Source organism: Phaenicophaeus curvirostris, chromosome 2, assembly GCF_032191515.1.
Source record: "Phaenicophaeus curvirostris isolate KB17595 chromosome 2, BPBGC_Pcur_1.0, whole genome shotgun sequence".
NCBI classification, from domain to species: Eukaryota; Metazoa; Chordata; class Aves; order Cuculiformes; family Cuculidae; genus Phaenicophaeus; species Phaenicophaeus curvirostris.
Genome location: NC_091393.1, coordinates 84,891,912 through 84,903,602, shown reverse-complemented (window position 1 = coordinate 84,903,602; position 11,691 = coordinate 84,891,912). Strand labels below are relative to the sequence as shown.

General features: G+C 48.7%; 1 protein-coding gene across 1 annotated transcript; it reads right to left on the bottom strand.

The window, feature by feature from the left end:
• Positions 1–4,722: 4,722 nt before the first annotated feature.
• H3-3A (H3.3 histone A) lies at positions 4,723–10,673 on the bottom strand. Its single transcript, XM_069852687.1, has 4 exons — positions 10,530–10,673; positions 9,072–9,226; positions 7,893–8,046; positions 4,723–5,354 (listed from the first exon to the last, which is right to left on the bottom strand). The coding sequence occupies exons 2-4, from the start codon at positions 9,197–9,199 to the stop codon at positions 5,226–5,228; spliced, it is 411 nt and encodes a 136-aa protein (XP_069708788.1). The 5' UTR covers positions 9,200–9,226; positions 10,530–10,673; the 3' UTR covers positions 4,723–5,225.
• Between the last annotated feature and the right edge of the window lie 1,018 nt (positions 10,674–11,691).

Genomic DNA, 11,691 nt, shown 5'->3' with positions numbered 1-11,691 from the left:
ATAGGTCACAACTTCTGTCCAGTGAGAAGTGAGAAAGTCAGCTCTAACGGCAAAAGAAGAAAAAGACATGTCCTTACCTGTGTGTCTCTCCTCAATCCTGTTTCTCCATTCACAGCCCCTGAAATGTCACCAATTCATCTCATCAGGAGCAGATGCATGGCCATACTCTCGGCCAAGCTGCAACGCCTATTTGGTAAGGGCCCACATACTTTGAACTACTTCTTATTAGCTGATGCCTATTAGGCATATACAGACGGCTACCAGGGCCACTAGCAGCTACTGCTTACTCCAAACAGCACGAAAGACATGGCAACACGTGAAACAGGGAAACTGCATTGATCAAACAAGAATTCTTCAGTTGCTTTTAAATTACACCACTGCATGTAACTGAATCAGAACTACTTTGTCCACTCCTCCTCTTCATTAGCAGGAACCTGTAATCCTGAAGTGACCGAGGAAGAGAGCACCAGCATCATAACATCAGCAGCCTAGAACTTAACCCTAAATAATATGCCGCATCCTACCTTGTCTAACGATCCATGTCTGCCCTAGCTACGGATCTCCAAATGCTATGCAGTCCTCCTGTTCCTCCACCATGTTCCAAAATTTTTTTTGTAGGAATACTGCACAAGGAAAATAGTTGATTAAACAGGAACTGTAGATGGTCTCATTCCTCCTCCTCCACAGCTTTTGTACCAACACCAGTCCCCATCATTTCATTGTGGGACTGCCTGCCTTTGAGGGACTCCCAGGTGCAAGCACGCTGCCAAATCTGGATGAATTATGCCAACCATCCCTAGACAGATAGCTTCCAAGATCTGCTAGAAAAATATAATCCCAAACCCCTAAACTCTCAGTGTTAAAAAAAAAAAGCATCATCCCTTTAAACAACAGCAACTAAAAGATCCATCCAAACCAGGAATAAAAATATTCTGGCAAAACATTTATTTAAAAACACAGTTCTCATTGGAAGGTTATGATTTAAGTGCTTTTATTTCTATGCTGTTGCACAGTAAAGACAAAAAAAATAGCATGCTCAGGACAACGGGTGAGAAAGCTAGGGGTCAAGTCATTTTTTCAGCAACAGACTGGAAATGTCTGAAGAATTAGAATCCACCATATCGGGGGGGAAAAAAAAAATTAAAAAAAAAAGCACCCTAATATTTTTCAGTAATAAGAACAAAACACCATTCTGTATCAACACAGCTATAGACAGCTAATCATTAATAGAATTCACATTGCATCTCTAGTACCATCATAATCCAAGAAGTAAAGTTTATCCCTAAGCTGCAGCTGTAGCACCACACACTTACATGTTATTAAATGCACAGACTCCTGACCCCCTTCATCTTGCACTATGAATTCTGCCTTGAGCAGTTCAACTGCATTGTCCTTGCACTCCTCACCCTAATTCTCTTTTAAGAGAAAGAACTTGGCATTTCATGTATCAAAATGTCTAGATTAGGTTTTCTAATATATCTAAGAAAGACCAAAAGAAAAAAAAAGTTCCTTAACAATACTTCAATTCCAGATTATTAAAAAATAATCACCCTGATTACCTTTTGTGTAGCTGGCTGTAGCACTGTTGACTGGTGGATGAAACAGAATTCTGAAGTACAGGACAGAACAAGTAGTTAATGATATTGAAATGCATTTATAGCAATTTTAACAGGGGTTGTTAACAAGCAGATAGAAGCGACATCCCAAATTGGTTAAATCTCAGCTGCTCACCTTTTATATTTCTGTTGTTCTGGATGCTCCAACGATGTTGGAGGGAACAATGTTCCCTCATTTTCAGTTTATAGCTATGAATTCCTTAGCACCAAAAGGACGTAATCACATTTTGTCTAGCATTAGTTTTCTCTGTGACAAGCTACTCTATTATAACTAGACTTTACTCCACACAATACCAGCAACAACACTCATTACTAGAGCTAAGTTACGAATAAAGTGATTTATTCTGTAATTTTTGGCACTCTGCTCAAGATACCAAAGTAGATAATACATCTCTATTAATCCTCTTTGGAAATCTTCAGACAAATTCACTCATGTATTTAGAGCTCACTCAGAACCTCTTGAAAGAAGTTAGCAGCAAATGGGCTCCTCAGGGGTCAGCACAAAGGGGAAATCTGTTCACTGCCTACATATTTTCTTCTCTGTAACTTATTTCATTATCAGTAAGAGCTATCAAGAAGTACACAACGTAACCCACTTCCAGGCCAGTCCATCAGAATTTTTAACCAGGTTTCAAGTGAAAAATCAAATCCAAGTTTTTTATAGAACATAATTTCAGCAGTAAATTCCTTCACAGGAACTTCATCAGCAGTTAGGGGGCATAAAAAAATATAGTAAGTTTCAATGCAGGCTCCTGTTTGAGCACTGCTTCTGTAGAACCATAGAAACATCAAGGTTTCTCCTCCAAGATCATCGGTCTGCTCGACACCCACATGCTAAACCATGTCCTGAAGTGCCCTGTCTACAATTTTTTAACACCTCCAGGGATGATGACTCCACCACTTCCCTGGGTAGCCTGTGCCAGTGTGTGATCCCTCTTTCAGTAAAGAGATTTTCCCTACTACCTAATCTACACCTCCCCTGATGCAACTTGAGACCACTTCCTCTCATCCTATCACTAACCACTTGGGAAAAGATACCAACACCCACCTCACAGCAACGTCCTTTCAGGCAGCTCTAGAGCGATCTCTACAACATAGTTTCTGCTTCAGCCTCCTCTTCTCCAGACTAAAGAGCCCCAATTCCCTCAGCCACTTGTCACAAGACTTGTGCTCCAGACCCTACACCAGCTTTGTTGCCATCCTCTGGGCACACTCCAAGACCTCAATGTCATTCTTGTAGCAAGGAGACCAAATCTGATAATGGTAAACAAGGTGTGACCTCACCAGTGTCGAGTACAAGGGCACAATCACTTCCCTACTCCTGCTAGCCACACCATTTCTGAAACAAGCCAGGATGCTTCTTGGCCACCTGGGCACACTGCTTGCCTGTGTTCAGCCAGCCGTCAACCAGCACCTCCAGGTCCTTTTCCACCAGGCAGCTTTCTAGACCCTCTTCCCCAGGCCTGTAGCATTGCAATGGATCATTACGACTCAGGTGCAGGACCCAGCCCTTGGCCTTGTTAAACCTCATACAATTCACCTCGGCCCATCGATCCAACCTGCCCAAATCCCTGTGCAAAGTCTTCCTACCCTCCAGCAGATTGACACTTACATGCAGTTTGGTGTTATCTGCAGACTAACTGAGGGAGCACTCAATCCCTTTATGCAGATCATTAATACAGGCAATAAACAAGGCTGGCCCCGTCCCTGAGGAACATCACTTGTGACTGACCATCAGCTGTATTTAGCTCTGTTCAACACAGCTCTCTGGGCCAGGCCAGCCAGCCAGATTTTTAGACAGGTGTACCTTTTGCCAGGTATGTCATTCTCCTGGAGAATGCTGTGGGAGACAGTGTCGAAGGCCTTACTGAAGTCCAGGTAGACAACATCCAGATTTCCCTCATCCAGTAGGCGGGTCACCTAGTCATAGATCAGGTTGGTCAAGCACAACCTGCCCTTCATGAACCCATGGTGGCTGGGCCTGATCTCCTGGTTGTCTTGCACATGCCTGGTGAGTTCACTAAAGATGAACCACTCCATAATCTTTACTACTGAGGTCAGGCTGACAGGTCTGTGGTTCCCCGGATCCTCCTGGCCCGTCTTGTAGATGGGTGTCACACTGGAAGGCCTCCAGTCATCCATGACGTCCCCTGTTAATGAGGGCTGCTGGAGATGGAGGAGTGACTTGGCAATCTCCTCCACCAGCTTTCTCAGTACTCTAGGGTGGATCCCATCTGGCCTCATAGACTCGGGAGAGTCCAGGTGGCACAGCGGGTCTTGCCTGCTTCTTCCTGGACTATGGGGATTTATTCTGCTCTCCATCCTCAGCCTTCCAGCTCAGGGAGCAGAATACACTGGGGATAACTGGCCAGACTATAAAAGAGTAAGGCAAAAATGGCATTAAGCATCTCAGCCTTTTCCTCATCCTTGGTGGCAATGTTGCCCCTGCATCCAACAAAGGATGAAGACTCTCCTTGACTCTTTTCTTATTGATCTTTTTTAAAAAACATTTTTGGTATCTTTTACAGCAAAAAGATTACAAAAGTGCCTGAGTGGAATGTACAAACCGAAACTAATCACACATGGACTAAGCTCTCAAACATGGGGATGTGTTTGAAACAGAAAGGTAGTCAACCAAAAAGTGAATACTTACAAACCAAGAAACCAGGTAACAGAGTGCAGAAGAGTTTAAAAAAAAATAATCAAAGAAAAAACCCAAACAAATCCCAAAACTATACCCCCCATCATTTATACCATACTTATACAAAACCCATAAAAATCAGAAATGCTTCCAAAGCCAGCATTAAGCCAAGTAAGAAAGGAACCGAGTCTTAGCACTGTAGATTAGTTAGACAGCCTGGTCCAGTTCCAGACTGTAGCTGGTAAAACAATCGCCAAACTTGCTTTCATGTGGAGTGGACAGAAATTTTACACCCTTGAAAACCCCTCACCTATACACTACTTCAGCCCAGGTAGCATGCCCAGTGTTTCCTAGATCTGTTGTAAATATTTAGGTTACATATTGAAGAAAAAAGGGAAGGCTGATATTTTTTTAATCAAATATAACCCATATGTAATATTTAAAAATCAAGACTAAAAGCAGGCATCATTTAATGTATTTTAATAGCAAACTTACAGGAACAGCACAGAAGACAGACAACATTAAAAACATGTACTTGCATGTAGGACAACTCAGTTAGAAAAGTATAGTGAATGGATGGAATCTACTGGATGATAAAAATGCTACAAACACCATTTAGTTGCCATTGATAAGAAATTTACTTGTTTAAAAAAATCCAAATGCTGGCATTGTCCAGAAAAATTTGTCAGGTTTATTTATATTTTTTTTTTTATAAAGTTGTATTGTTGAAACTTGTTCACTGAAACATTTTTCGACCGCATTGATGTTTTATGCCCCCTTATTTATATTAAAAATCCACACACAAATGAAAATGGAAAAAAACTTGCCAATTCTGTCCCCTATTTTTCCATTTGCAACCATATACTTAGGTACCTTTTAACCCCATGGAAAAAATATCTAACGTTCATAACTACCAATAACAGGAAGAAGAATTTGCTTCAAGAATGACAAACCCATCAGAGTGAGGCTTAGGCACGCTCTCCACGTATGCGGCGTGCTAGCTGGATATCTTTTGGCATGATTGTGACACGTTTGGCATGGATAGCACACAGGTTGGTATCTTCAAACAGGCCAACCAAGTAGGCTTCACTTGCCTCCTAGTGAAGAAGAAAAGAGTTAAGAGCACTCTTAGTCTCTAGGCACTAGGAAAAAAAAAATAATTCACAGTAGAACGGAGCATTAAGTTTTTTTAGACTTCCATCTTTAATACTTGCAAACATCAAGAGTTTTAGATTCTGAAAAAATTAAAGCCCCTATTTTCTTATAAAACACCAAATAATATTTTATGTCAAAGTTGCATACTCCAGAACACAGCTGGACCAACATTCTGACAGGACTCTCTCAGATAAGGAGTTATCTTATCAAAAGGTTAGTATATTTACTGACTTCTCTTTTTAAAGACTGGATTACACTATTTGAGTGACTTGTCTGCTGCTTCTTCCAGAGTTCCAAAAGCTATGGCAGGTAGGCCTTCACAATACACAGTCTGGGTACACAGTTCCTTGCCACAGTATACTTAAGAGGTGGCCTAATTCAAAGGTCAAAAACTACCAGAAGAAGATGCACTTAGAATTAATAGAGATAAGACAACATCAAGTTTGAGTCAGGAACTCCTTGAATCACCAGAAACAGGACAACAGCCTAAGAATTACTGTATTGCAGATGCTTGTCCTATTCCTGTACTTTCTTCCTGCCCTAAGCACCCCCCTGCCTATTTGGGGCACATACCACAGTTGTGCGTTCCCCTCCTCCTCCCCGCCACTTACCCCATGACCATAGAAGGTGCTCATCTCACAGTTGTGAGGATCGTGGGGTCAGGACTTAGGAGGGCAAAGGACAAGCCCTACCCAGGGAAAACCACAACCCTAACCACAGCGCTTTTCCCTGCTCTGAACCACTGCATACAGGACTCTGAGTTAGACAGATGCTCTACTGGACCCTATTCTTCTTCTGACTCACATTAAGGTAGCTGCTATTAAGCCCAACACAGCAAGGGTAACTCTTTACACATTTTGGGGTTGTTACAGAACACTAACAACCTCCTAGGAAGCATCTTGGCATGGCAATGTCAGACCAGCATGCAAGATGATGACACAGCATATGGCTGAGGTGAGAAGGCAGGAATGACAGGGCTCATTCCCTTACAGAAAGGGGGTTGAGGTCCACCTTTCTAGAACATATGCAAGAGAACAGCTTGTGTGAACTGTTTTGTTACCAGGAACCACAAAATCAACTCACTAAGTTCAAAGTTCCTGCTTAAAAGCATAAGAGCATTTAACACAAAGAAAGAAAAACATTTACTACTGCAGATGAGGACTATACTATTAGCAAGTCATCTTGCGTGCAGTAGGATATAGCCACCCTAAGTTCCCCTAACATGGTTTTGCTAAGTCACTATATAAATAATTAAGACACTTCACCAAATAAGCCATGCCATCATAAACAACATGGTACTAGGAGTTAAAACCTTTTTTTTGTTTTTTTTTTTTCCCAAATATGCAAGCAGGAAGCACTAAGAATAGCACATGAATAAGGTCTATACCAAATAACTCCTCAGTGCAAAACCAGCCTTCTGAAAACATATTAACTACTGACTAAATTTTAATAAGCAGTTCCCAGCAGAAGGACACATAGGTAAACATTGGGAACTAAGAACTACCACATTCACTCACAGCAGTGAAGACAGAACAACTAAAAGCAAAAGCAGCAACTTCATAAATGCAGGCAGTCTCTTTTGAAGCTAAGCATGTGCTCAAGTTTATAGCATCTCACAGCATACACCTTAGGCTTTATCAAGTGCAAGTCATTAATCAGAAAAAGACGATTTTGCCTAGATATCAGATATGCTACAACTGAAGGCAGGTTCTGGGACAATCTTTCAACAGCTAAAAAGCCAGTAAAAACCTATATTTAATCAAAGGCATACTTCTATCACGAGGTAAATGTTCCCATGGTAAGAACATGGTCTTGGGAGGGGACCTAACTTAGATGTAGGAACCTAGGCCAGAAACAGCAACCAATATTTCACCCTCAAAAAAATACTAAATACATTATTTAATATATGAAAAAGTGCATTTAACATCTACTACACCATATAAAAGCACTTATTTCCCTAACTGTGTTTAAATGTGGATAATCGAGCTATTTTTCTATACGGAGCATTTGAGGATGAGTCTGCCACTTGGACACACTAGAATAAGCTTTACAGGACAATGCTATCCTGTGAGACTGCACTGCTTTCAAAAGCAAAACCTTTGACAAAACTCAAGGACAGAGGAAACAGATTTAAACTGAGCATGTTAACAAGATGCACCGTTCTGTCAAGTGCAACTGCTTGCGGGGTGGTGGCTACTTAAAAAGAAAACAACAGAATAACCGCCCCACAACATTAAACAAAACGAACCTCGACATGTCTAGGAGCTGCTTCTGTGCCCCATGGTTATTCTGGGCTGCGATACCTGCGGGTCCCCCTGCCCGAGGAAGGCGGAGGGGCGCGTCCCCCGCCAGCCCCCGCCCCTCGCGCAGCCGGCCAATCAGGAGGGGCCGGGGCCACCCCTAGAAACAGCGCGGCCAATGGGGGCGGGCCCTGCCCTCCCGTCCCCAGGTTTCCGGGGGCACCGCACCGTAACGCTCACCTGCAAAGCACCGATGGCAGCGCTCTGGAAGCGCAGATCTGTTTTGAAGTCCTGAGCAATTTCACGCACCAGACGCTGGAAGGGAAGTTTGCGGATCAAAAGTTCGGTAGACTTTTGATAGCGTCTGATTTCACGGAGAGCCACGGTACCCGGCCTTTTAAAGTTAAATAATTAAAAAAAAAAAAAAAATTAGTTCACTGTACATCACCTAAACTGAACTAAGCACCCTACACGTTCTGTTTCCAGTAGAGGAGTCCCGGTATTTACAACACAAAGCTAGTTTCACCGGTAAAGAGTCGGTTCTCCCACCATTGACCCGTGCAGCCCTCCGCTGGCCCCAATCCCCGGGGCAGACAGGGGAGGCCCCGAGGTCACCGAGAAGGGAGGTGGCCGACGACGCGACCCACCTCGGAGCCCCTGCGGCGAACCGCCCCTCCCAGCAATTACAGCCTGGCCAGGCAGCGCAATTTTAAGGGGAACCCGGCCCTTCTTTCCTGCCGACGTAAGACACTACCAAAATCAACAGAACGAACAGAATTTACGGTCCGTATTAAACCTTCAGTACAAAGTACCTAGTGTACGTCCTCGTATTAGCTTCAGCGTCAGAAAGAATAATTCAGATTAAGGACGTACTTTTGCAGATACCGAGTCCGTCTGGGAAATTAACGTCCCCTTCATTTCCGCGGAAACTCTGTATTTTCCTGCTCCAGCGTCACCAGCTTTCCCCCTGACTGTTATTCTGCCTCACGCCCACAGCAGCACCGCGGAGATTAAGTTTGCCGCTTCGAACCGCCTCTCCTTCCCCGTTAAGGAATCCGCGCACCGAGCCCAGGAGCATTCCCCCAGCCGGAGCCCGCTACAGCTGCTCCCGCCCCGGACGGGACGGTCCCGCCGCCCTCCCCCCGCCTCGGGTCACCTCGAGCCGATCAGAACCGCGAATCGAAAGCGCGCGGCGCCGCCTTCACCGCGGGGGTCGATTTCGCAGGCCACGAAAGGCCCCGGCGCGGGGCTAACGGCGAGAACCGGCCCGGCGCCCGCGCCTCTGTCGGCTCGCGCCCCGCCGCGGCGGAGCGGGCGGCCCCGGGAAGGAGCTCCCGCCCCCGCCGTCCCCCGGGGGGAGGGAGGGAGCCGGGAGGGAGGTGGCGCGCCCGGTGCCGCCTCTGCGCGGCGCTGCGTTACCTGTAGCGGTGCGGCTTCTTCACCCCGCCAGTAGAGGGCGCGCTCTTGCGGGCGGCTTTGGTGGCGAGCTGCTTGCGGGGCGCCTTGCCGCCAGTGGACTTGCGGGCGGTCTGCTTGGTACGGGCCATGCTCCTGCCGACGTCGCTGCCTTACACCTGCCGGGGGGCGGGGGGGGGGGGACGGGGGGAGAGGGAGAGAGGGGGTTTGGGGGGCGAGGGAGAGAAGAGGTGCAGCGGGGGGTGTGGGGGGGAAGGAGGAGAGGAGGGCGGCCGCCCCGCTCAGCGCCCGCCCCGCACCGCGCGGAGTCCCCGCGCCCGCGAACGGCCCCCCCCCGTTACAGCCCCCCCCCGCCTCCGGGCCGCAAAGGGAGCCAAAAAAATTAGAAGAAAAAAAATAACAATAATAGTAATAATAACAACAACAACAACAATAAAGAAATTAAACGCCTGCCGCCCGCGGAATATTAAAACAGAGTTTTTTTCACGCAGGAATTCCGCGGCCCGGCTGCCCCGCCGCAGCCCCCGGGACGGGCGGCCGCCCCCGCCGAGCGTTCGCCCCCGCGCCCCCGCCGCCCCCCGGCCCCGCGCGGGGCAGCCCGAGCCGCAGCCCCCGCCGCCCCGCCCGCCGCCGCCGCGCGGGGAAGCGCCCCGGTAAAGTGCCAGAAAGCAACAAACTTCGTGGGTTTTTGTGGGTTTTGGTTTGGTTGTTTTTTTTTTTTCCCCCTTCTTTTTTTGGGGTGGTGGGCGCCGCGTCGCTCTGCGTGTGCGAGCGCTGCCTGCAGCCGCCTCGCTCCCAAGCGCCTCTCGCAGGCAAACTCCTCTCCCGGAGCCAGAACAAAATGGAAACAATCACGAAACGCAGCCCCGGTCCTTTCGCAAAGGAGGAAAAAATAAATCGCAAAAAATATCGCCGAAAAATCGCAAGGAACTCCAAACCATGTGGGTGCCGGCGAGGGGGGAGGCAGCGGAAAAGTTTGCACGCGAAAACCGAAAAATTGCGTGGGGTTTGGGTCGTTCCTCGGGCGAATTTCTTCCCCTTTTTATTGTTTTTTATGCAATAGGAGGAAAAAAAATATGGTCGGTGACCAGAGAAAAGAGACAAGATGGTGAAGCTGAGCAACAATCGCGGGGAGCGGGGCGGCGGGCGGCGCGGGGCCGGCGGGCGCCGGGCTCCGCGTTGCCGAGCGGGGGTGGCGGGGCGGGGGGCTCCCGGGCCGGGGTCGCCGCCGCGGGGGCGCGGGGGGGAGGGGGGGAGGGAGAGGCCGGCGGGGTCCGGGGGAGCCGCCGGGGCGGCGCGGGGAGGCGACGCGGGCAGCGCCAGCCCCGCTCTCCCGGTGCGGGTCCGCGTCGCGTCGTGTGTGTGCGTCGCGTTCCCCCCCGCCCTCCCCCAGCGCCCCAAAAGTTTGCGGGGAGGGCGCGGGGCGGCGGCGGGGGTCGCGGGGCGCGGCGCAGCACTTACCCCGTCCGCTGGGCGAGCGCGGCGGCCGTACGGGAGGGAGGGCGGGCGCGAGGAGGAGCCGGAGCTGCAGCGGCTGCTGCTGCTGCTAGCGGCGGCGGCTCGGAGCACAATTGAAAGATGGCTGACTCGGGGGGGCCGGGCCGCGCGCCGCCCCGCCCCGGCACCGCCCCCCGGCCAATCGCGCACAATGGAGGGAAGGGGCGGCCCCGCCCGCGCCGCCGTGTGTACAAACACAAAAGGCACGCCGCGCGCGAGGGGATTCCCTCGGCTCCCCCCAGCACCCCCCCCCGCGAGGGGACAACGGCCGCCGCGCGCCCCAACGGCCCCGCCGCCTCAGCAGCGCGCGCCCCGGCGGGGCCCAGCGGCGCTGCCCGCACCTCCTCATCGCCCCGGGCTGAGAAAAGAACCTGTCCCCGTACTAAACCGCCCCCGAGCTCTTCATCGACGCGTCTTTTCAACACCTCCACGGATGGGGACCCTGCCAGTGGTCTTTCTGTGGGCAGCCTCTGCCAGTGCCCTTTTCGTGAAGAAATTTCCCAATGCCCAATCTAAACCTGCCTTGGCACAGCTTGAGGCCGTAAGGACCCCTTCTTGGGGTCTGGTGCTGGTTTGTTTGTTTGGTGTTTTTTATTGTTATTATTTTTGTTTGGGTTGTTTTGTTGTTGGTTTGGTTTTACATAAAAGCATTGCCAAATTCCCCTTGTAAGCAGGTCTGTCTGAGCCAACAGCATGAGGATCTGCCATGGAAGTGCTATATTCCTCCTTCTGAAAAACAAGAGCTGAGGGGACTGCTGGGGTCATGTCCAACTCAGAAGCAAACCGTAACTAGTAAATCACAAAGCAAAGCTGATGCTTGAGAAGGAAGAGGAGCCTCATCCCCTGTACCAGTGGTGTCAAAGTACCTCAAGTTTGAAATGCAACTACTGGAAAAGCAACTGGAAGTTTAGCACTGCCATCTGCAGTGGATCTCATCCAGTTGTATCTGGTGCCGTGTTATTAACTGAGAGAATTCACTCTTACTTTGTTTTCTGTTAACGTCAGAAATGAAATGGCTATGGGAAAGTAACCTCTATTCTAACATGACTGAGCAGTCACTTGCAATTTCCTTAACTACATTTCAACTAGAGCCTAATTCTACACTCACGCAAATGGGTGCCACCAT

Bases quoted from the DNA above. Each gene is read 5' to 3' on its own strand.
- H3-3A (XM_069852687.1), bottom strand. From the start codon at position 9,199: ATGGCCCGTACCAAGCAGACCGCCCGCAAGTCCACTGGCGGCAAGGCG. The intron at 8,047-9,071 runs GTAACGCAGCGC...TAACTTTAAAAG, and splicing joins AAGAAGCCGCACCGCTACAG to GCCGGGTACCGTGGCTCTCC. The intron at 5,355-7,892 runs GTGAGCGTTACG...CTTCTTCACTAG, and splicing joins CTGCCATCGGTGCTTTGCAG to GAGGCAAGTGAAGCCTACTT.